The sequence below is a fragment of the Equus asinus genome, chromosome 6 (genome assembly GCF_041296235.1).
Source record: "Equus asinus isolate D_3611 breed Donkey chromosome 6, EquAss-T2T_v2, whole genome shotgun sequence".
NCBI classification, from domain to species: Eukaryota; Metazoa; Chordata; class Mammalia; order Perissodactyla; family Equidae; genus Equus; species Equus asinus.
In genome coordinates, this window is record NC_091795.1 from 39,992,599 (window position 1) to 40,017,784 (window position 25,186).

Below are 25,186 nucleotides of genomic sequence, written 5' to 3' on the forward strand. Positions count from 1 at the left end.
TACAGCGCAATCATCAGGTAGGACCTGGTTCAGAGACAAGTGGTAGGGTCACTGAGCAAGGGGATGCCACATGGCCCACCTGCCCAGAGCTTCCAACAGTAATCTCTGGGGCCCCCATGCCACCCTCATCCTGTCTCCACTCTACCTAACTGTGCGACAGGAACCCATGGGTCTGACCCCAGCAGACGGCTATCTTGGCCGAGCAGCCCTGAAGCATTTTACAAGCTCCTAGATAATTCTGACACAAGGAGTCCTTGGCCTACGCCCCGCAAAGCAGTGCAGTCAGAGGCCCTCTCTGCTCAGTCTAGAACTTGGGGCTGAGCTCGAAGCACGAGGAGCCAGAGTGGGGACGGGCTGAGGCCATGAAGAGCGTCCTAGGATGGAGAGCACAGCGGGAGAAGAAAAGGGGATCTGTAGTGACAGGGAAAACAGCATGGGCTTCTGTCAGGCACAATCTCCAGCACTCCACTGAAAATCCATTTCTGTATCCCCCCCCGCCAGAGCTCAGGTGTAGAGCAACAACGATCCCGATTGGGAAGACACCGTCCCCCGTTTCTGGGTCCAGAGAACCTGGTGAAGGCACAGGCACCCTCTACACCCAGCCTGAACTTGGTCAAGCCAGCAGACAAAAGCCTTTTGGCCCAGGGGTCCCACTCAAGGGAGAAGGTGCAGCAGAGGGAGTCTGTCTGGGGATGCAGACCAGGCTCTCAGCCTGAACCCCTTCCAGGGTCTCTGCCTCTGCCTGGAGTTACTAGCCTCCCAGTTCTTCCTCCTTCTGCAGAGTGGCCAGCAAGAATCAGAGAAGGAAACTTCCTAAGGTACAGGAAGGTGAACTGGTAGGAAACAGCTCCTCTGTAAATGCTTGTCAGTTTAGCGGGGCTGGGAACCAAGGCCCACAAGCTGAAAGAGCAGACTCCTGGGGAGGGGGTGGCGGGGTGGGGTGTGCATGCTGCGGAGGAGGCAAAGCAAGAAAACTCAGTCAATGGGCCAGGGCGCTTAGGAGCTCACTGTCAGGGACAAGTCGCAAACCCTTTCAATGTCTTTGTTTCCTTCGCAAAGCCCATGAGGTTAGGATTACACGTGAAAAATGCTTGGAGGTGGGGTTGAGAAATCCAATTACTCAAGCACCGAGGGCACAAGAGTTCCAGGCCACAGAGGGAACCAGGATTTGCTCAGACCCTAATCTTACTGTCCTTGGGATGTGTGCCTGTTAAGGAAAATTTTTGTGGCTCTGTTACCTACTCCTTAGCCCCTCCCCAGTCTCCTCTAGGAAGAGGCAGCCGGGGTAGAAGGAAATTAGTATTTTTATATTTTGTCTAATCTTTAGCATCTTAAATGAAAAAGCCAAAGATCCTCAGCATAAAAAAAAAATTTACAGTGTGTGGCAGGGGAGGAGCACGAAGTAGGAAGGAGATGCTCAAACTCATGCAATCGATATTGAGAGGTCTGTCCTTACAGAAATCAGGGCAGTTTGTGATCAATCCTCAGAGGAAAAGAGTTTTACCTCTAGATTATTAACAGCCCCTGAATGGAAAAAGCTCAAAATTCAGGGTGCCCTGCCTGAGGCAATGGAGCTTTAGTTTCTTGCAGGGCCCAAGTCCACCCTGGCATCTACAAGACACCTGGCCTCTCCTTTAGCTGTTCTCTTCCTCTGAGCCATGTAGTTTACTCGCACACGCGCGCAAACACACACACACACACACACACACACAGAGTCCTGTGCCTTCAGGGGGCTCTGAAGGTTCTGACACTCCACCACCAGAGATGAAAGGGCAGGCAGGACGCATCCTTATCTACAGAAGCTGAGATGCAAGTAAATCTTTCGAGGTAGTCCAAAAGAATCTCCGGGATAGCAAGATCTCTACTCTTCCAACTGGTGGCTCTGTCCACAAGATGGAGAGTACAGAAGAGAGGGGAAGTCATGTCCTCAAAACAGAGACCCTCTGCTCTCCCAGAAGGAAAGTTTAAAAGTAATGCTGTTCAGGAAATGGCTCGTAACTGCTTATGACCAGTCCACCGTAACGTAAACACAGAAACCAAGAGTAAGCCGTTGGAGGCTGTCACAGCGATTTGAACCTGCCGTGACATCCAAGAACGCATTCTGTAGACTCTCCTCGTCCGATGGCTCACAGACCATTGCTGCTGAACTGGATGGTGCTGAACTCCCGTGTGTGTGTGTGAGCCGCAAACTAGCTGTACAAAGCAGGACCTGTTTCTGTCTGCAATGTTTTGGAAATTAAGAAAAAAAGAAAACTGGCCCAAAGTAAGTTTTTCTCAAAACTTACTTTGGAAGGCTATCTTTTCATTTTACAGAGGAAACTGAAGTCCAGGGACATTAAGGGACTGCCCCATGGCTAATGACAGAACTCAAGAGCTGGGAAGAGACAGGAAAAGAAACTGGCCAACTGCACTTCTCACCCTCGTCGTCTCAGCCAGTGGTCTCGTGGGAGCCCCTTGAAGCAGTAAGGGCTGCGGGACCCACACACTCCGAATGAGAAGACAAATTCAGGTTCAAGGTAAACTGCCCAGGCACAGTATTTCCATCCAGCTTTACTTGAATCTCAAACTCAACACAGCCACAGCCAACACCTTCCTTTCAAAGCTAAGCTCTCTTCCCCACTGGTCCATTTCTGATCCTCCTACTCTAATCGGTAATTGCCAGATCCCAGAAATGCTGACTTATTGAAAAAAGAGGTTGGCATCTTGATTCTTCCTTTAAAGTCCCTTGAGGTCCACTGAGCCAGTGATGAAAGCAAACATCTAGTGGTGAAGAGTTTGGTCTGCCACGTGCAAGTTCACAGCCCTAAACACAAAGATCAAAAGTGCTCACGGTATAAAAACAAGAACTGCCAATATTGGGTTTCCCACCTAGACTTATGGTTTTAGGTAGTCTTTATCTCTTCCTTCCAGTGGTATTGTGAAGATGAAATAATAATGATCTCTCTTATTTTTTCAGGACCTAGTACTGTACCTGGAAAAATGTAAATGCTGAACAACCAAGAGAGGGAAAAAGGGAGATAAAGTGAATGCGGGTGGCGTCACAGTCCTAGAGAGCATGATCACCTATAGATGCTAATCGTCTAAGCCATCCCTGTCCCCTATTGGCCCAAAGGCTTCCTAAACTAATCCACAAGGAAGCCATCTCCTCCTCAGAGGCTGCAGACCTGCTGGTAACAAGGGGGAGCCCTCAGCTGACTGCCAGATGCCAGAGTGTGTGGGAAATGAGGCCAAAAGCCCAAGAGGTCAGGGTGGGAAAGACAAGACTTGAGAGGACTGGAAGACCCAAAAGCTGAGCCAAACCAAAGCCCCTCCCCATACTCCCTGCCCCCACCCCCAGCCAGCCCAACCATTTGCTACAGCCTCAGGCATATGGGAGGGGACTTGGCAAGACCACAAAGACCATTTCTAGAGAAACATCCATCTGCAGCTGGAGGGAGCCCAGTGCCCAGGCCCCTCCTCAGCCAGCCCAGCCAGAGGGCTGCAGGAGCCATCAGGAATCCCCATGGGCAGCTCAGGGCCCTGCACCACGGTTGCAGGAAGGCTCTCCCTTCAGCTCATCTGTCTACCTTGCAAAGTCCTCTCCCTTTCCCATGTCATTCAAAAACGGTTCAGGTGACCAAGGAGGTTGAGCTGAGCTCTGGGACGCTAACTCCAGTTCTCATTATGCATGAGGGAAGCCCTCTCTCTTTCCATCCTCAAACCCAGCTCTGGGATCCTCTTGGTTGGTTCCCTTCCCACTCTAGCCTGACACGCTCACCTGCTTCCATATCTCCCCAAGTTCACTACTGCTTGTAAGCGTACCTCAGAAGGAAAGAGTTCCTGCTGGACCCTCACAAAGGGTTGAAGAGTGGGAAGAGCAGGCAAGAAAGAACTAGTAGGAGTGACCCACGGTGTGTGGAAAGTCGAGAATCACAGATCCTTGACAAAGGGCCATTCTGCAGTGGTCAAAAGGAGAGACAGAAGGCAGAGATCCTGGGCATGGTCCCAAAATAGTTCCCAGACATCCTCAGCCACTGGAGGGTTCCCATGGGGCAGAGCGTGGGAGAAGTGTGGGAGCCCAAAAGCAGGGCAGCCTGGTACTCTTGGCAATGGGCACTCACTCCTGTCCAGGCTGCCAAGAAGGAGGAGGTGGCAACAGTGTGTGCTATGGCATGTTCCTTGGCATATCATGGGTAGACACATAACATGCTAAACAGTAAAACGTCAACTTGCGTTTATCGAGCTCAACTCTGTGCCTGTGCTAGGCACTAGGCACACCTGGCATCACGGATCTTCTCGCAACCACAGAGGACTCAGCACACAGTAGATGAGCATATTCTCACTGGCTGCCAGATACCATTCGCCCGCGGGGGTAACCTATCCTGCACCCGTCCCATGGGAACACAGAATGTGGGACCCCCTTGTTCTGTGTCCCACAGTCTTGGCCTGAACTCAGAATGAGCTCACACACTGGACAGTTCTTCCTACACCACGACCTGATGCCGGAAGAGGAGCTGGCAAAACTGCCTCATCCAGGGCATAGGGGACATCGCACCAAACTGGCCACCTAAGAAAACTCTGTGGGGGGAAGGTGGCACCAGGAACAGGGGGCTCAGATCTGAGTGCTTGCTGGCCGTGCCCAAGCAGGGCCAAGAGGAAGCTACGATTCTCCAACAAATGACGAGAACAAGCACGACACGAACTCAGAGTTTTAAAAATGCAGCCAGCTCAGGCCCCACTCTGAGAAAGGGGAAGGAGGAAGACTTGTTTGAAGGGCTTCCTCTGGTTTTTCAAGTGCCCTGCCGCATGCCCACCACACTAAGGGTCAAGGTGTTAGGCTGGGAGCATCGAGCAGGACTGCAGGACCCGCAGAACGCAGGCAGGGAGAAACGAAGAACACACTTGGAAAGAGCTGAAGAGAAGCCATTGCCAGGCAGGAGGGGTGCTTTTGGGAGTAAACAAAACTGCCAGCAGTCCTTCCTCCCAGCAGAGGGGGAAGCTCTGGCCCACAAGGCCGGAGACACAGACGAGGGAGGGACTGGCCCCTCCCTGAGCCCATCTGTCCTCATTCGCCTGTCCTGCTTTCCCCAGGGTGGGGGGCAGAACAGGTGCACTCCATGATCTCCGTGCCCACAGCCCTCAAGAGCACACACGGTGCTGGTGCAGCAGTGGGAGGCCAGGGGAGGAAGCGGAGGTGGAACCTGGGGGTTCAGCTCCGGAGAAGAGCGTGGAGTGAGCTCATAGCTCTCTCCTCCCCACCCACAGCATCACCAGTATCAGCCACCCCCTGCTTGCCTCAGGAGCCTCCCACGGTCTTGTCCCAGGTGATCGCCCACTCCTCCCAGCCTCACCAAGGCACACCCAGCTCTCCAGGAGAGCCAACACCACCTGGTTCTTCTCCTTCCCCTAGCAGCTGCTCCAGAAGCAAAATTCTTGCCCTCCTCCAAGCACTTCCTTGCCTCAAGTTCTTTGGGAGGAGGCCAGGGAACCACCCCGGCTCCTGATGCACCTCACCCAGGAGCCCCCATCCCACGTGGGGAAGCAGAGTCCCTCCCTGCTACTGTCCCCGCCCAGGCAGTGAGGAGGCAGGGTGCCACATCCAGCAGCTCCACGGAGCTTCCCACAGGTTTCCCAGGAATCGGGAGGAGGATTTCCAGGGAGGAAAGTCTAAGAGCGTCTGGGGACACGAGCAGCTCGCCCACCTGCTTGCTAAGCAACCAGATTCCCCCAGCTCCCCACAGGCTCCAGGGGCCGAAGGGGACACTGGGGCTGAGGCAGGGGCTCCCTCTCTCCTAGGAGAAGTCCCACTTTGTCCTGCCCCTACCCACCTTTCCCCACACTCAGTCCCCAGCCTCTCTGCTCTTAACTTGAGAGGCTGCCACATGGAGCTGCCTCCTGCTCTGTTTTCTCCACCCTGGGCCAGCAGAGGATACTGCTGAGTAATCCCAAACTCACGGCGGGTCCCCAGCCCTGAAAACAGGGGCAAAGCCCAAGGAAACCTACTGATCCTGGTCCCTGCCAACCCGGGAGGAACATCTGTGTTTCCCTGTAATGGCTGATACCCCACCAGACTCTGCCCTGCCCTGCTCCAAATACCCTAGCCCTGGCCCTCAGACAAGCACATGAAGAACCTCAGTGCCCCCTTCTCCACTTCCCACGCACCTGGTAACATTCCCTTCTCAGTCCCCCAGGCACCAAGCGGCACAGAGTAACAGCAGCAGCCGCCCGCCCGCCCGCCGGATTCCCAGTCATGATGTTGCATCAGCCCCCACCCTACCCAAAATATCCTCACCCCCACCACCTCCTCTCCTCTCCAGCCATCTCCATGGTGACAGCAGCATGACTAATGACACCCTATCAGCTTCAGACTCAGGAGCAATTCCCCCTCCCTCTTACACCCCCCTCCCCCCGGGATTTCTGCAGATTGGACGCAAACCAACAGTGCCAGGGACATTCTCGGGAGATTTCCAGAGGCAAGGGTGGGGAGTGGGATGCATGTCTTAAAAAAAAAAAACAGTTCAACAAACCCAATCCCAACTGCACCCAAACCGTCCAGCTGAGAAAGCAAAAAGAATCCAAACAAAACCCACACAGGCCTGAGAATTCATTGGCCGCCCACACCCCCGCCGCCCCTCCCCCTCAGCTGCTGCTACACACACAGTGGGAGATTAAGGGATCACCCGAGGAGACCCTTTATTTTTATCCAATCCAGTCAAACACTTCACCCCCGCCACACGCGCGCGCCGCGCGCGCGCGCGCGCGCACACACACACACACGCACGCGCACACACACACAAGGTACCTTGACAGCGGCCCCTTGTCCCCACGGCCCGGCTCCTTCACCAGCCTTTATTTCCACCTGCAAAAGAAGCCGGAGAGACTGATGAGCCAGGTTGACACCAGGAAAGAAGCAAAGTCCTGCTGCTGCACCCCCAACCCCGCTGCAGGGGAAGAGGGAGAATGGGAGGGAGGGGGCCTTGGAAAGAAAGGAGAGCAGGGACCATCTTCCTGCCTCCAGCTGCCGCCCAGAAGCGCGGTGGATGGGCTCATTGGCCTTCCAGTGTGTTTTTGTTTTCATTTCTCCTTTTTCCACCCTCCCCAGATCCAGGAGGACACTGCCCCTCCTCCTGCGTCCGGTCTGGCCTCGTCCCTCCCCGCCCTGCCCGCTCTACCTCGGCCGGCCTCCTCTGGTGCATCGGCCGGCGGGCCTCCCATTATCCCCGCCGGAGCGCACGGAGGGAGGCACTGCAGAGGAGGCGGCGGCCAGCTGCCGGCTTGGCTCCCCTCCCCGCCGCCGGCGAGGCTGGTGTGGAGGGGGCGGCGCGCTAGCCAGCCAATCCCGGTGGCTGGCCGGGCGGGGGCAGGGCCGCCGGGGCTGGACCTGCCCAGCCAGGAGGCGGGGACGCCGCCAAGGGTGCCGTGGAGCCGCGCTGGCTGCTGCCCAGGCCCGCCGACGCTCCCTGGCAGGCCGGGGAACCCGGGGCACCCCCGCCTCCTCCCGCGTAGGGGACCCCGAAGGTAATACCCAGAGGCATCCTCCGCATCTCCAGGTCAAAGATGACAGACAGCGCCTGAGGGCGAGCAGACACTGGTGGGACTTCCCCTCCGGCCACTCTCTAACCCCAGGATACCAGCAAACTGCCACATCTGAGCGGCAGCTAGGACAGTGCCGGGCGCTGTGATAACAGCATGAAGAGCAACGGCCCCTGCAATCCTCGAAGAAAAAAAAGGAAAACGTTGGCTGGATGAACCTTTATCCCATTTTGCAGATTCAAGGAAACAGGCAAGCCAAGTGAAGTAACTTACCCAAGGTGACACAGCTAAAACACAGCAGAGCTGGGACTCCAAGCCAGGTCTGTCTGGCTCTAAAGATGAGACTCTTAACCATTATGCGGTCCTACTCCTCCCTCCCTCCAGCGCTCTCCTCAGAAGAGAGACTTCTTGAAGCCCACACTGCCTGTGGCTCACAGCCTCACCGAGTTGGCCTTGCCCTGCCATACACACAGAACACCCACACCTCACCCTAGGATCACTCACGCCTCTGCCTGAACATATCCACGCCATGCAGACAGCGCTCGCCCCCACCCCCACCCCCGCCTCCATGTTTTCTCCTCTCCTAGAAAGGCCACAGGAGGCAACCCCCCAGGCCCTAAGGGCTCCCCAGACCTTAGGGGTCCCTTTCGCCAAGGAAAGGCTGAGGAGGGGAGATGCCCCAGACTCCAAGAGCCCTAGCCTCCAGTTCCCAGACTCTGAGCCTTTGAAGGTACAACACCCAGGAGCTTGAAGGATGGGCAGGAGGAGAAAGAACAGAATGGGGAGAGGAAGGCCCCGCAATCCACTCCTGGATTTAATTCCTGGGCACATCCTGCTCTACCTCATCCCCTCCCTGAAGCTGAACTCCATAGCTTCCACTTCCCAGGAAGGGGACTTCCATAGACTCTGGGGCTCACAGATCTAGTTCCATCCCTGGCTCCACCCACTACCTAGCAGCAGGACCGTGGCGGTGGTACTTTACCTCTCTTAGCTTCAGTTTGCTCATCTGTAAAATGGAACTACAAATAGCGGCTACCTCATACACAGTTGTGAGGATTCTGTGAAGAAATGCAGCACCGTGCCTGCCACGCTGTAGGTGCTGCTGGCTACTGTCACTCAATTTCTGGGAGAGCTCACTGTGTGCTACTTCTCATCTTGCAGAAGCAGCAGCTGAGGCCAAAGAGAAGTGACTTGTAGGACTAATTAGGTGTGTGAGAGCCCCTGTTTCAGTGATGCGCTCTGCTACCTGCTCCACTACAGATGCCCCACTGCTGCCCACTCCCTGGGGCCCCAAGGGGGTACTCAGAATGAGACGAGCTGCCCTAGGAGAGACAGTAAAGCTGGTCTCTGATGAAGAGACCACAGGAGGCACTGGAGCCCACACCTGCCTCGCCTCTGGGGACAAAGGGCAGCCCCCTGGGCTCCTCCCCAGGGCAGGTGACAAGGCAAGGCAAGGAGCATGTCCTGAGCTATGGCTCAAGATGGGAAACTGGGCTCCTTCACCTCTTAGATCTTACCCTGGCCAGGCCAAGTGGAGTTCCTCCTTTATCCTGGTCCCTAAAACTCCTGCCCCACCTCCCCACTCCACACACAGTCTGCTGCTGAATAAGAGCGACCAACACTGCTTGAACAGTAGCAATTAATACTGTTGCTGCTGCGGCTGCCACAATTTATCAAGCCCCTGCTACCTACCAGGCCCTGTGCCAACCATGCTGCAGGAGCATCTCATTCGATTTACTCCACCAAAACCTCGCCTCTTATGGGGAAACAGACTTAGAGATGTTGAGTTACTTGCCTGTCAACACACAGGTGATGAGTGGTGGGCTAGAACTCCAGTCTAGGCCTTTCTCATTCCAGTTCTCTAACCCCCACTCTCTGCCAACCCCAGGGAAATGCAAAGAGGGGTGGGGTCACTTGAACCCAACCACTTTGCTTGGAGACTTCAGAGCCTTCCAGACACTGCTCCCTGCCTGGGTTCCCTTCCCCTGCCCTGCCTGGTGCAAGGCTCAATCCTAGAGTTACCTCCGTCTGCTGCTTTCCCAGCTCATCCAGCCCCCGTGAGCATCACTCACTCCTCCCGGGGCCTCACAGAGCAGTGCGCGGCCCCTCCTGGAGCACCAGTCACAACCAAGCGCGGTTATTTATTTACACGGCCGTCTTCCCCACGTGGGCGGGGGCCCTGTCTTCCCCACTTTACTAGGCTCTGCGCAGAGCTGGAATGTGCTGAGCTGAGTTTCTACACAAGGAGAGTGGAGAGGCGGGGGGTTGGGCGCTGAGACACAGAGGCCACTCTCCTGGTCTGCCTTCTCTCTGAGGTCCCCAAGGATCGGGGGGGACACCTGTTCCCCTGGGTGGCAGGACCTGCCACAACCAAACGATAGCTGAGTCCCAGCCTTGTTCAGCCAGCACACGTCTTCCTTACCAGCCTCCAGGAGCCACCCTGATCCTCTGCTTGACCCACCCCCAGTGCTAACTCAGTCCTACCCCAACCACAGGTCCCAGTGCACCCCCCAGCAGCCTGCGGATACCCTAGAGGAGCCCATGGTCCCCGAGACAGTCTACCTCCTCCCATCTCTGTCCTGCCCTGGGCTTCTGCCCTTTTCTGAGGCACCTGGAATGCCAGAGCTCCAAGGAGTCACAAAGGCACATGCTGGGGCCGCTCTGCCTCCAACAGAGACACTCTCCACACCCTACACCTGACCCTCTCCCATCTCTATCTGCCCCTCTTTCTACATCTGGGGCTTCACAGTGACTGACCCAGAGGTACTTGGGACCCCTTTGCCCGGGGGCTGAGGGTCTCTCGCATGGAGGCCAAGGGTCCCTCCCCACCTTCCATTATGACCCCCAGTCTCACTGCACTTCCAGCAGGAGAAATGGGGCCACAGCCCTTCCCACTGGGAGAAGTGAATGGATTCACTCATTCTCAGAAGACACAAAATACCCCAAGACCGAGAACCTCAGGAGCACGGATACCCACAGGCCAGAACCCACACAGATTGACAAAGACTAGGGAATGGGGACACATGCAGACATAGATCTGAGAAGATTTGCAAAAGCATCAACCAAGCCCCAACCTCATGTCGGGCCCCATAGTGGGAGCATGAGGTACCGTATCTTATTTAACCCTCAAAACAAACCAATGAGACAGGAATTATTCTTGCCCATTTTATAGATGGAGAAATGGGGACAGAGCGTGGCAACGCACCTTGCCCAAGGCCACACAACTAGAAAATGACTAGGCTGGGCTCTCGCCACCCTCTCACTCTTGGTAATACTGTCAGGGCTGCTCTGTGTAACTCTATGATTTCATATCAACCCACCTCTTCTAGAGCTGGCAAGGTGTAGACGGGATTTCCCTCCTCCCTGGCCATGGCTGTGTCCTGAATGAGGTCACTCCCCACAAAGCTTTCCTTCAAAGCTCAGTTCAAGCCCCACTTCCTCCAGGAAGCCTTCTCGGGTTACCACAGTCCTCTGCCAGCCGACAGCACTTCTAATGTTTCTCATTTGACACTTGGTACTGCTATTTGTCTCTCTGGGTGTTCTGCCTCTCCAACCAGAATGGCTGGAATCATGGCCCTTCCAGAGCCCCTACGGGGTTTTGCCCAACATTCCACACATTAAAGGAACTTGGAATTGACTGTGGGGGAAGTCTGTGACCTCCTTCCCTTCCCTCTCCATCGCACAAAGGATCCTGCCAAGAAACCCAACACCCCCTCCACCTTCAGAGTCTATGTTTGAAGTCCCCGGTGTCCACGCATCAATTTCCACCCAAGTAATTGCAGCCCATCACACACATCATCCTCTATATTTGAAACTCTTTGCGGTTGTCATGGGAACTGCCTTTGCCTTCATTCACTGATCAGGCCTCACAATTAGCTTTGGCAGCGGAAGTCTGTGTCAACAGCAATCGCAGGGACGAGGAAGAGGAGGAGGGTGGGGGGAGCAGCGGCAGCAGTAGCAGCAGCAGCAGCAATAGAAAAAGAAAAGACGCTCCTCCTTGGAGATGCAGCAGAACCAGACTGAACCCTGGCAGTCGGCAATGTCCGAGGGAAGAGAGCCAGCCAGCAACTCCTCCTGCATGCTTCCATACCAACAAACAGGAGGCACCTGGCCGCCCAGGCTGACAGGTAGCAATGTGGCTCTGCCCACAGCTGCACACCATCGGAGATGCTTGTGAGAAGGTCTGACAGTCTGTGAACCTCATCAGGGTCTCCCCACCCCAAATTCAACAGCCTTGAACCATCAAATGTTCCAGGACCCAAGCAAATAACACGGGACCTGAAGAGGTCGTTGAGAAGGCGGGACAGGAATGCTGAGTGGTTTAGAAACCTGGGGGCAGCCCCGGGGAAGACTTCCAAGAAGAATTAGTACAAAAGCATCTTATATTTCACCTCAAGGATCTGGGAACACCCTCCGGTGGCGCCCTGTGGTCTGTCTGAGTCCCTCTACACCCCTGCCACCAGCCACCAGCAGTAGAGTGGCATCTCTTCACACCTCAGGCTCAGGGGAGATGCCTCCCTCCTCTTGGAAGGTGGTCATGCCCATCCCCCACCCTTCCCGCCCCCAGCCCCCCCACCCCTGTCATCCTTCACATATCACTACACTGAAACTCTCAAAATGTGTTCCTTCCCTTCCCCGCTGGGCTCTGTGGGCCCAAAAGTGACTAAGGCTGGTCTCTTCCCTCAAGGCATCGCTCCCTTACAGCCCAACCAGACTGTACTGTAATTATTTGTTTCCGCGCTTGTCTCCCTCCCCAGACTGTGAGCTCATTAAGGACAGAGTAAATGCTGCCTCCCCTTTACCTGCGCCTCAGGCTCAGCCAGCACCTCGCACACAGGCAGTCGCAGGCGATTTGCTGAATGAGGCTGGGAAGGCGACTGTGGGTCTACAAATCAAAGGTAGACGACGTCCCGCCTCCAGAAACTGAAGCAGCGCCAGAGAACAGAGCTGCCCTCCCCCACACAGGGGACACTGTAGGTCCTGGGACAGAAGAAACATTCCAGGAAGGTGTTTCTCCTTCTCCTCCTAGCACCACACCAGCTCTTCTCCTGCTGGCTCCCCATGCCCCCACCCACTGCAGCCCACCCCATCCTGAGCGAGAACACAGTCCAGGCAGGACCCAGCCCTCACGGTGAGAGTCCGCCATCCCTCTCTTCTAGGGCTCCAGCATCAACGAGGGAACTGGGGCATCCAGAGCTTACCCTTAGCGGGCAGAGCAATCAATAAAAAGTGAGAGAAAAAAGGAGACAGGAGAGAGCCACCCAACATCCTGTCCACACGAATGGCTCAGAAGGAGAACAAACTCTAATCCAGTACCGCGTGACTGTTTTTGACCCAGCATCTCCACACCCCTCCTGAGGCTTCCTCCAGCAGTAAGTAGGGGGAATAGGGGACTATGGGGCACAGGCAGTCTGGCAAATGCCCCCAAATGACTCTACTCAACGCAGCTCCCCTTCCATTCAGAGAGTCTAGAACTGCTGCTCTACCAGCAGTGGGAAGGGCAGTATTCTGCCCATGAACTCCCTGGCTGGGTGTGGGGAGGCAGGGACACAACGGGGTTCGAACTTGCACAGGTCAGAGCCAGCAGGCAGGAACACAGCTTGTGTGACCCGAAGCAAGCCAGCAACCCCAGACCTGTGGTGACGGGAAGGCCGGCCAGTTACCCACCCTGGGCCACCGGCTTTCTTTTTTCCCCTCCCTGAGTGACTAATAAAAACTTAGGTTATCGGATTTCTTATGTAAATGACAAGAGACAGGGCCACAGAGGGGTGTCCCCACTCCAGGTGTGCCAGCAGCCTTGGCCCTGCGCAGACACACTCAGGTCGAAGCCCAGATTAACCCTGAAAGACTCTTCCAGAAACAGGCAGCCCGGCAGCAGCAAGGGTCAAGGAGATAAAGGGGTCCCTTTCTTTTCCAACACCTTCTCTCTTCCTGAGTACCCTGCCCGCCACCCACAAGGGAGCTGTAAAGCAGTGATGCGGAGGGGAGTGAGGAATTAGTGACAGCTCCTGAGACCCCTGAGGTGGTCTTTCAACTCACCCAGTCACCACACTGCCTTCACCAGAATGAGGGCTCAGCGGAGAGGTCATGACTGACTCAGGACGGGGTCCGTGAGAAGTAAGCATGGGGCCAGAAGTAAACATGGTCAAAGTTCACCAGAGCTACTAGTCAAGACTGTGGGTGAGAGAGTCTACTTCCCGCTGTGGAGCTTCAGAGAAAGTCTCTGGAGAGCCACACCTCATTCCTATTGTTCTTTCCCCATAGCAGATAATTAAAACACGGCCCTTGCCCTCAAAGAGAAGCAATGAGTTTTGCAATGGGGTTCTAACCATTGCACTGTCCCCGGCCACAGCCCTCACCACTCACACCAGAGTGACAACAGGGATCCTAACCTAAAAAATCCTTCTGAGAACAGGTGAACCTGAATAACTATTTCTCCAACCCACAAAGAGGCCTTGCTGAGGGTTCAGAGACCACGCAGGAAAACTCCATGTCACATGATATCGGAAATGTTCTATGTCTGCACTGTCCAATACACAAGCCACCAGCCACATGCAGCTATTGAGCGCTTGAAAGGTGGCTAGTGTGACTGAGTTCCCGAATTTAATTTTATTTAATTTTAATTAACTTAAATTCACATAGCCACATGTGGCTAATGGCTACCATACTGGACAGCTCAGGTAGAGCCTGCTTCTTAAATTTAGAGGTCACGAATACTCTTGAGAATCTGCTGAAAACCACGGAGCTCTAACTCGAGAAAACACACCCCCGCATGTTCACACAACATTTGGCTAAAGTTTTCAGAAAGTTCAGACTCTATTTCAACCCAGGTCTGAGATTAGGTCTAGGCATAAGATTAAGTCTAGAACTTGACCAAAAACTTTAGGGCGTAAGAGAGAGATGTTTCTTCTGCAATGTAGTTGTCTAAGGAATATGAAAATAGACCTCAATTATACTTTACATAGGCTTAGCAAGAAACACCAAGTGTGGAAGCCCCCACCTGACAGAGGATGTCCTCATAACATCCCTGCCAGGACACCCAGCCTCTACGTAGACACGTGCAGCCACAGGGCTGGCTCTTCACTCTTGGAACAGCTGTAAATGTCAGACAATTCTTATTTCTAACATGGATTTGGTCTATCTGCTTATAACTTCCACCCACTAATAAAAGTTCTGCACACCCCCCTACACGAAGGAATTGACTCACTCTTCCACACAAGACTCCCCTCAACCTGTGTTCCTCTTCTTATTTCCAAGCCGAACAGCCCTGTTTCCTTCAGTCGTGCTGCATGTGACCACTCTGACAGATCTCGAGACAGACCATCCACATCCCTTTTAGAGTTTCAGCTCTTTCTACCTGCTAGGAAACCAGGGTTCCTTACTTGTGCATTTATTTCTTTTCTTTTTTAAACAAGTACAGACTGTGGATTTAACTTAATTAAATTCCATCAAGTTTGGCTTGGGTCCATTGTTCCAGACTGTCCCAATCTCCTTAACCCCCTGTTCTATCACCCAACTTAACATCTGCACCACCACCACCACCACCACCACCACCACCACTCACCCACCCACGCTCTGACACGCTACTACCTACATCATTTGAAGAAGGCACAAATCCCTTCAGCTCCAGAAGCCTCCACACCCTTCTGTGAGACCCAAGATGCTATGGACACACACCTCCTCTTCACAACCACCACCAGCGACAACTCTCTCATGGGGTCCCAACATCCTAAGCCAGGCTGCTGAGCAGCAAACATCTTCTAAGAGCCCTTCCCTGACTATTCCCAGGACACATACACAAGTTCTTAAAGAGTTTTCTTGATAACTCACTAGGCTAGAAGGAAATGGACTCCAGAAGAATAAGAACAAACGTGGAGTAAATCTCAAGAGGTTCTTGTCTCCCTGGCCTACAGGGCAAAGAAGTGGGTTGAGTCATCCTCCTCACCCTGGTTGGCAACTGCAGTTCTTTACCTATTCATCAAAACTTATTTCTGTCCCCTTCTCCATGCCCCATCCCTTCTCCTAGTTACAAAGTGCTGTAAACAACTCAAACTACTCAAACTCTCATGGACATACAAATCACCGGGGAATCTGGTTAAAGAACAGATTCTAATTCAGCAGGTCTGAGGTAGGGCTCAAGATTCTGCATTCTAATGATGCCAATGCTGCTGGTCCAGTGATTAGCAAGGTGGAAGTATGGCTGCAAACCATTCAGGTGCCCCAAGACTCAAGCAAGCCATGTGCAGTAGAAGAGTCCAGATAAGTGCCCATCACCTCAGCCCGTACTGCATCAGAGGATTTCCACTCTAAATACATATTATATAGACCTGGGGAGCCCCCAGCCCAACAGGGTCTACTCCACATCAATTAAATCAATCCCTGGGGTGGCACCCAGGTGATCCTAATGTGGAACCCCCGATTTACATGGTTGATATAAAGTCTGAACAGGACAGCTATACCAGTGCCCTCTCTTCAGGATGACTTTAAATCAAAAACTGGCCCTCTGATCTGACCAAGAAGCTGGTAGGAGATACCACCATCTATTTGCAGAAATCCAGATCCGTTCATTTGACTGGGCTGCTTTGTAAAGAACCACAGGCACCCCTAAAGCTCAGCACTCACCTTTCTAAAGTCCCACAAGCCACCTTTTTAAAAATCCGCTCTAGAACTGTCAAAAATTGACATCAAGCTTACACGTTCAAAATTCCCAAAATCTCTTTCAAAAACTGGACTTTTTGCCTGTCTCTTGTCTTTCGGCCCTCTTTGAACCATCATAATTCTGTACAGATGTCAGAGAGCATATCCGAAGGTGTTCAGTAGGGAGTGAATGACTCAGACCCAGGGCGGCAGGCTGGTTCTCTTTTCCCAACCACACATGCTGTGGTCTTTCCTCAGTTTATACCACCTAACACGACAGGGACCCACTGGCTGCTCTCCCTCTGTCACTAGTTTTGCTCCCCGAAGTTGTAAGCCAACCCCTTCCTTCTCGTTCTTGCTGGGAATGTGTAAGACTTTTATTGTCTTGAGTATTTTCCACCAATCTCAGCACATTCTGGCCGGTGGACTTCCTGATGCTCCTCGTAAGGGGTCAGACCACTCTTGAATCTGCCTTCAGTGACACACACCCCTTCTCCACACAGGGAGCATGGTCTTTTACCATATGCACTCACTAGACAGCAGCCCATGCAGCCCCACAGATGACTCATTTCTTCCCCAGTCCCACCACCTTCCTCCTTAGGGTACCATTCAGGGCTGTTCTGTCAGCATTGCCTTTTGAAAGAGCAAAGCTATCCCTCCAGCTAACTTCCCTTTTAGAGTCTGTGGTCATGGGGTTAAAAACTGTTTGCATTTGAAAAACAATTTTCTAAAGTCTCTGGTGAACACCTCTCCTGCCCAGCCTTCTCTCTGGCTTCACAAATGGGGCCAAGATGGGGTCTTTTCTCTAAAGAGTCTCATCACTTCTACTTCACCCATTGACTCTCCCTTTGCTGGTGGGAAGCATTCCTCCTCACACCCTCTGTCTTCAAGAAGACAGACTACCAGCAGGCGAGGCAGGAATTCATCAGGTATTCACCTATCTTTGAGAGATCCCCAATTCCAAGCTATCCTGTCTCAGAATTGGCACAGAGATCTGGTTCAGCCATTAAAGCCACTTGGCTGTGAGCTTGACAGTGTTCTGACACCATATATATTTCTATTTCTCTACAATTTTTTACCCACAATGTTCTCAGTCTTGCTTCCAATCTTAGGCATACATTTTTCTATGCAGGTTTTTTTCCACAAAGGGTTATTCTCCTACCCTCCCTATCAGGTTTACTTCCTCACCCAGGAGCAACTTTTCATTCAGGTCCAGGACCACAGCAGCTCCTTGCTCCTGGATGTCCAGCTGCCTCCTTCAGCAAAGAGACTGGCAATTCCTAACTCCCTTTGCCTGGCCCCAGGGTTGTGCTCTGAGTAAGCTAGAGGATGTCTTGAGATAAACACTTATTTCGTATTGCATCTTTACAATTACGACTCAGAAACTAACTGCATATGTGTGCAATTATTTATGCACAAAGATTAATTTTTTTCTAGACATTCTAGGACTGTTTTGCCACATACACTGGGTTACCTACTATGTGCCAGACATTATGCATATTTTATCTCAACCCTCACAACAACCCTGCAAAGAAGGGTTCCCCCATCTTACAAAGGAGAAAACCGATCTCAAGAGAGTAGGTGGCATGGCGCTTACTTTGGGTTCTAAGGCCTACTGTGTCTCCACAACCACCAAACCTGACTTTTTCAGTCAGCCATCTTCGTCGTATTCCAAGCCAATACTCAGGGAAACAGAATGTGGAAGTCAAACAGCCTCCGACATCAGCCCAGGATCTAAACCCTTCCTGGAACTAGGAAGGAAGACCACAGTACAGGAACGGATCCCCTCAGGTGTGGTATCTCACTTTAGGACCCAGAGATGTAGCCACCTGCCTCTGTGGTGGGAGGGCTCATTGCCGGGCGTCATCTCTAGTCTTAAAACACTGCACCGTTTCTTCTGAGTAGAGGGGCTCCACAGCCAACACCCCCACTGTCCCCCCACTGGGAATAGTGAAGAGCAGGGAAGGAAGACGGGAAACTCAAGATTACATTCTCCCCTTTACAGGATGATACCAAGCAGCTGTCAGAAGATAGCTCAAAGGGAGCCGGGAGAGGTGGAGACAGGATGGGAGTAAGGAAAGGGTGCCCAGCAGAGGAAACCCAGGGAACAGAGATGCAAGGAGATGGTCTGATTCCCAAGAGCCTCCTGGGATGCGGTGTCTTACCCCATCTGAAGAGTCAGGGCCAACTTCTAAAGTTCTATTCCTGAGCCCAAACCAAAGAAAACTCAGATGCCAGGAATGTGTCTCCCCCTTTCCCAATCTCTCTCTGCTACATGGCTGCTCGGATCTAATGGTTAAGGTCCCAGCAGTCCCCTGAGGGGCCGTAAACGCCAGGCTGGTTCTCAGGGCTCACTCAGGCAGAGCCTCCTGGGTGTGTCTCAGCTACGCGCCTACGCCAGAGAGACCTTCATTAAGCGCAGGGTAGCCCGGACAGTGGTTCCCACGCTTTCAGCCTTCACGGACCAATAAAAAAATTGTGGAGACAGACACTAGTTGCCCTTTTGGATTTTGCCAAGTAAAGACTTAAAAAAAAAAAAATCTACATTCTATCAAGGTTCTATCAACACCTTCCTTTCAGAAAAGAAAGCACATTTTAAACATCAAGAAGTAGAAAGGACCTATCCTTAAAATGAAGTACTGCTCTTTAAATCAAAGAAAGTTAGCTTTAAGAAGAAAAGCTCACCCCATGTCCGCTTTCCACTGTTTCTCTGGAGACTGGGAGAACTCTGTCATGGGCCAGCACTGCTCCACGGACCAGCACGTGGACCCTGTCCTGGGATAGCACAGGCCACCAGCCGCATTTTCCCCGACACGAAGGCATCTAGAGGGGCAGCCAGCCATGGCAAGGTCCACAGGGAGGCAGACGTCCCTCAGCAGGGTTGGCTCGAAGCCTCAACCAACCCAGATCCCCGGTATCTTAACCACGACCACCCGGCAGCTTACACACAAGGATGACAGGACCCTGGCCTCCCTCCAGCCCCTTTCACTCAGGTATGCCTCGTCGTTGCCCAAAGAAGAGTTAAACACGGTTCACAAGGGCATCTCGTTCCAGGAACATCCAGCCCGGAAAGCTCAGCCCCCCTACGCCTGGGGTTTGATTATGGGAGGAACGGAATGAGACAGGGGTGGAGAAGGGGGTGAGCACTGGAAGGGAGGAAGCAAAGGCACCAAGCTTACACCAAAACACCAGACCTCACTCCCAGGAGCGAAGCCTATCCCTGGTCCCACCCCTCTTTCAGAAACGACCCACAGGGCACTAGGGCAGCAGGATGCCAACTCCCCCCAACACCAGCAACGTAAGTGGCGGACACTGTCTCCCAGGCTGGGGTGGGGAGCTGCAAATGTGACCCAGATGTCTGCTTTAACCAGACAGAGACAGGCGAAACAGGGCACTGAGTCTGTGGTCCCTGGGTCATGACATGCAGCTTCCTCAGGGAGTGGACAAGAGAAGGTGAGAAGGGGCAGAAACAGCGCAGCAACACCCCTCCCCTGCCCCCTACACTCGGATCCTCATGGGACCACTGCCCCACCACGCTCACGGCACAGCCCTGCACGCAGTGGTCAGGGAAATCCCGAGCGCCAGCTGCCAGCCCATCGAAGCCACAGGTGCCCTGGCCCTCAGAAGCACAGCGGCTCCCAGCCCAGCTGGAAAGGGCTTCAAAGGGCATCAAGCACAACCCCTCCATTTCCCCAGGGAGAAGACAGGCCCAGAGAGGGGGCCTGAGCTGTCTGAGCTCTTGGACAAATCAGTGGCAGAGCGGGAAAGCCCTGCAGACAGCGCAGGCCTCCGTCTCTGTCCAGCGCCAGTTCCGCTGCCTGGAGCGACCTCAGCCGCTACATCGCTCCTCCCAAGCTGCTCAACTTCGCTTGTCCCTACTTCTGCCAACTCTCCGCTGTCGCGGCTGCCACCAACCTCGTGCCGGCAGCCCGCCACCAGGATGGAAGGGAAAGATGGCCAACGCAGGGTCACTGCCTCTCCATTTCCCTCCTCTGTTCTCATCCCAACTCCTCCCTCCCTTTCTCTACGTCTGCCCCAAATAAAGGGAGTACTCCTCCCTGGGACTGACAGTGTCTCAACAGCACATCATTCATTCAGTCAGTTGGTATCTGAGTGCTTACTACACGCCAAGGAACTGAGCCAGGTCCTGAACACACAGTGATAAATGGTCTTTGACTTCAAGAAGTATTCAGTCTAGTAGGGGAAACCAAATCATGGGCTTCTTATTAAATTCCCAAACCATTTCAACTGGCTCTCCTGCCGTCTTTCTGAGAAAAATGAGGGTACCCAAAAAAAGATTTAGGGAAAGAAACATCCCACTCCATCAGGGCAGCATAAAACCACCCTGTCACTCCAAATCTTTCCAAATCCATCAGCCTCCATCCCTTGCCTGACACCATAATTCCCCCACGTAACCCAAGCATTAGTGGCACCTTGAAATACACCTGAGGCTTCAAGCAGGACAAGAAACTTCCAGAGACAGAGCTGGATATCATGGTCCCGCGTCAAATGCAAACATCAGCGATGAGAGGGCTAGCTTAGAGCCTTCTGCGGCCCAGTGACTCTCTCACAAATTTTCCACCTGGCGAAGGAGCCCAAGCCAGATTCCAATGACAGTTACATTCCTACACATGGCCCCAGGCAAAGTTGGATCCATAGGATCAAAACGGGAGTAAGGGCTTAACTGTCTTTAGCAAGACCCCTATGAACACAGCACCCTCCAGGGACGGGGCAGCCGAGCAAGGGCCAGCTTACCTCCTTGAGAAGCCCGACTTTTTTCTTCAGCACTTCACACTTGCGCAGTTTGCAGATCTGGTGTGTGCGACGGTTGGTACAGCTGGTGCAAGCCCCACAGTTTTCTAGCCGCCGGCAGGGCTCACAAGTACCACACCGTTTCCGTTTCTTTCGCCCATCTCCACCCCCTCGAAGCTGGGGTTCACTCCCGGCCATTGGGAGCCCAGGTCCCTGGAAGCCCCCTACCATCACCTGGCCCTGAGGAAAGTCATAAAGGCCTGGCAGGTCTGGCTGGACTGCCAGGGGCACCTGAAACTGGCTCATGACGCTGCCAGAGGTAGGGGCATAGGTGCCAGGGCAGAGCCACAGTCCAGCTTCCTGCCTGCCAAGGCCACCAACAGGTCTTTCTCTTCTACAACAGTCAAGAGTCTGCAAGGGTGAAGGCAAGTAGCTCCAGTCTCCGGGATGGGCGCCTCTTCTCAACCCCTCTTCACCTTCTCTGTAGCAGTCTGATAGGGCTCAGCTGGGGGCCACTCTCCCACCTGCTGGTTCCCAGGATCTGGGGGAGGACAACAGCAGCAGTCCCCAGGGAAGGAATCATCTTGGCTGGGTGGGTTCTTCACCCTCACCCGCCCTGGACCCAGGCATGAGGTGAGCAGGTGGGTGCGTGCTGGGGCAGGGCAGGGTGAGGAGTCTCTCCTCCCGGTACTTCTCCTCCAGGGTCAGGATGATGGAGAAGGCAGCGCTGCCTGAAAAGAGACAGAAAGGGGAAGCGCATCACTCGGGGCTCAGGCACAACTTTCACATGTTACCTCTTCCTGCTTCTGGGAAAACAGAAAATGGGGGAAGAGAAGGGGCTTGCTCAAATGAAGTTCTGCGCAAAACCTCTGGCAGGGCGCACCAGCACCCGCTCCCTGTTTGAGTGAGGAGGTCCAGGGCTTGACTGGGGGCTGAAGGGACCTGGACCATGAATTTAAGGGGGTGGTCAAGGTAAGATTTTTAAGAAAGTTGTCCTCTGCCCCAGCCCCACGGGCTTGCTTGAGTTTCACCAAAATTCCCACACAGAGCAGTCACTGGAGGTCGCTGGGCCCTCCCCATGGGAGCAGAGCTTACAAAATAAAGTTTGCTGAGCGCTTCCCTCGGCGGGGCTGCCCGGGCGCCCCCGGCACGGAAGCGGCCTGGAGGGGGGGCGCGCCCGGGCCGCCCCGCCGCGCCCCCCGCCCGCCGGCCAGACGGGGTAGGGTGGCCGGCTCCGCCGAGGGGGCGCGGAGAGGGGGGCGCGCTCCAGCTCGGGCCGGGCCGCGCGCGCGCCGCCGCTCGGGCTCCTTTGTTCTGGGGCCTCGGCCGCTCGGCTCCGGCGGCTCCGCAGCCCCCGCCCCGCCCCGCCGCCCCCGCCCGGCTCCGCTACACTGTGACCCGTAGCACCCCCGCCCCCGGCCCCCGCAACAAAGTAGCGGCCCCCCGGCCTGCCCCCGGGCCGTCCCCTCCCCCCGGGCCGGGCCCCCCACGCCTCCCCGCCGCCCCTCCCCCACCCCGGAGCCGGAAAGGCACCGACTGCACCGACCTGCCCGCCGCCTCCGGGGCGGAGCGCACAAAGGGGCAAAGTTTCCCGGCCCGCGCGCTGCCACCACCGTCGCGGCCGCCGCCGCCGCCTGGGGCGCCCGCCTCCCGGAGCGCCCGGCCCGGCCGAGCTCGGCGCGCGGAGCCCCCCGCCCGGGCCGAGGAGGGGACGGCGCAGGAGGAAGGAAGAGGCAGCGGCGGCCGCGGCGGCAGCAGCAGCAGCAATGAAGGCGTCCGCGGGACTCCCCGCCCCCCGCGCGCCGCGGCACGTGCTCGCCCGGGGACTCCCCCGCCCGGGAGGGCGCGCACGTGCGGCCCCGCGGAGCCCCGCCGGCCTCGCCACCGCCGGCTCCGCTGGGCCCGGGGCTGCGCGAGGGGGGAGTGCCCGCGGGGTGGGGAGGGGACGGAGCGGACGGCCGGCGAGCGGGTGGGGGCAGGGCCCGGCCGGCGCCGCGCCTTTGCACCTGCAGAACCTCTCTACCCCAGCGGGCGGCCCTCGCCCGGCCCGGCCGCCCCCCTCGGGCTGGCCGCTCCCGCCCTCCGGGGCTTCTGCAGCCCGGGCGGGCGAGGCGGGCCGCGCGGGGTGGAGCCCGCGGACCTCCCAGCCTAGGCCCTCGGCCGAGCCAGCCTCGGTGTCCCCACTTCCTGCCACTCCCTGCGGGCCCGAGCGGTCCGGGACGGCCCGGGCGCCCCTGGGAGCCCTGAGCTCCGGGCCCGGCTGACCCCCTTCTCCCGGCTGCCGCTCACTCATTCCGAGGCAGGACAATGGGGGACATCGCGCGTTTGCGTACCGAGTCAGCCTGGCCGGCAAGGAGAGGGGACCCCGGGGGGAGAGGCCCCGGGCCGGCTGCGGGGCACCCTCGCGGGAGTCACGGCCGAGCGCCCTTCCGAGGCGGACCCCGGGGCCCTGCCATAGGCAGCCTCCCCCGCGCCGCGCTCGGCTCTTTCGCGTCGAAAACAAAGACTAATCCGATACCCCCGCCCTGCCTCCCGGAGGAGGGGGAACGGGCGCGTCGCGGAGGGTAACCGAGGAGGACAACGTTCAGGAGAGGCTCGGACAACCTCCGTGGGGGCCGTGGCGCAACCGAGCCCTATAACCCGGTGCAGACACTTTGAAAAGTCACCCCGGGCTATTTTCCAGGCAGGGGGCAAGGAGCAAGGCACAAGAATATTTCCAAGTTGCCAAACTGCCCGTTCTGTCTGCTGCTTTTTTCCCCTCACCTGTTGTGCCCGCCAAGTTGAAATTCCAGGTTAGATTAATTCAGCTCCACCCATCTGGCCTGACTGCCAGGTTGGTGCCGGCAGCTGCCTTCCACCTACCTGGGTTGCTGGGGAGAAGGGTGGGTCTCTAACACACACACGCACACACGCGGGCAAGTTCTGGCAGAAACAACCAAGGGGCTGACTGGCCTGACCAGTTTGGGCGGTGCTCAGGGAGCCAGGTACCTGGCAGGCGTCCCCAACCGGCTGAAGCTAACAACTCAGCCAGAACTGGAAAAAGAGCATTCGGCCGGCTATTTAGAAGGAAAAAAAAAAAAAGTAACTGATCTCAAGTAGCGCTGTCCAGAAAGCCCTAGGCGGTAGAAGCCCGAGTTCCTCTGGAACTTGCCTCCTCACAGGCCTGATTTTGACAGCCTGCTCGAGTGGCCAGGTTGTCAGCTGCGGGGCGCGCAGTGAACACCACTGCAATGTCTACTTCCTACCCTGGCCTTGGAGCGGACTGAAGAGTATCTGTTCAGGAAACTAAGCCTAGAAATGAGAAGAGACACCAATAGAGTGTAATTTTCAGTCAAACATGAGAACAGGTTGTGGACTTGTAACTGTTTTTAGTGTAATAAATGTTTAACGTGTTAAATAATTTCACTTTAAAAAAAATTACATATATTAAAGAAAATGTAGAAAATACAGAGAATTAGAAGACAAACATCACCCATATATAACCAGATTTAACCATTTGCTATATTTCCTTCTAGCCTTTTCTATTTGTAGATTAGTTTCTTTTTTTAAAATAACAGGGTTGTACTCACACTGATTATGCAATTTGCTGTCCTCTTTTCACTTAACGTTATACCATAAGCATTTCCCTCTTTGTTATACAATCTCCAGATAGACAGTGTGACAGTGAAGTGAAGGTAGCTTCAGTAAGCCAGAGAACTCTGGGTTCCAGACCTGGCTCCCCCACTTGCTAGCAGCATGACCTTGGACAACATACTCACCATTTCCGAGAGAGAATCCAAGTAAAGTACTTAACATAGGGCTTAATAAATGGCATCAATTATTGTTTAATCCTTAGGTAGATACTACCATTAAACCCATTTTAGAGGTAAGGAAACAGAGAGATTAAGGAACTTGTCCAAGGTCACTCAGCTAGTAAACTGTAGACTCAGAATTTGAGCCTGGCATCTTTCCTCCTGTATTCTGTCTTGGGGAATGGCACCAGCAATTTACTGGGCCAGTTTACTCTTCACCAGCTATCTACAAGAGGGTCATTTCACAAAATCCTTTGGCTTAGATAACTAGGTGGATGCTGCTGCCATTCACCAAGACATAGTAGAAGACAAAAGATGCCTGGCAACATCCGTGTGGAAGTGAGTGTGGAGCCGAGGGGGCGAGGCTTAGGCTGGACTCACACACGTGGTCCCCGTCAGTGAGCAGATCTTAAGTGAGGCCTCAGGTGTGGAGGAGCTCACCAGGAGTGGACATGGAAAGTGAGAGGAAGTGGCAGCCAGGACAGAGCCCTGGG

General features: G+C 54.8%; 1 protein-coding gene across 7 annotated transcripts in view; it reads right to left on the reverse strand.

The window, feature by feature from the left end:
* The window catches only part of TET3 (tet methylcytosine dioxygenase 3), a 102,387-nt gene extending 78,496 nt beyond the window's left edge, over positions 1-23,891 (reverse strand). The window contains exons 1-3 of one of the 7 annotated variants that reach the window (XM_070511946.1): positions 23,764-23,891; positions 20,905-21,632; positions 6,782-6,838 (exon numbers count right to left, since the gene is read on the reverse strand). In XM_070511946.1, coding sequence (XP_070368047.1) covers positions 6,782-6,838; positions 20,905-21,207 — 360 coding nt within the window. In that variant the 5' untranslated portion in view covers positions 21,208-21,632; positions 23,764-23,891. Of the gene's footprint in view, positions 1-6,781; positions 6,839-7,151; positions 7,293-7,504; positions 7,622-20,904; positions 21,633-21,996; positions 22,248-22,447; positions 22,807-23,234; positions 23,579-23,664 lie in introns of those variants that run through there. The other 6 variants (XM_070511944.1, XM_070511945.1, XM_044772687.2 and 3 more) reach the window with 6 other exon arrangements.
* Positions 23,892-25,186: the final 1,295 nt, after the last annotated feature.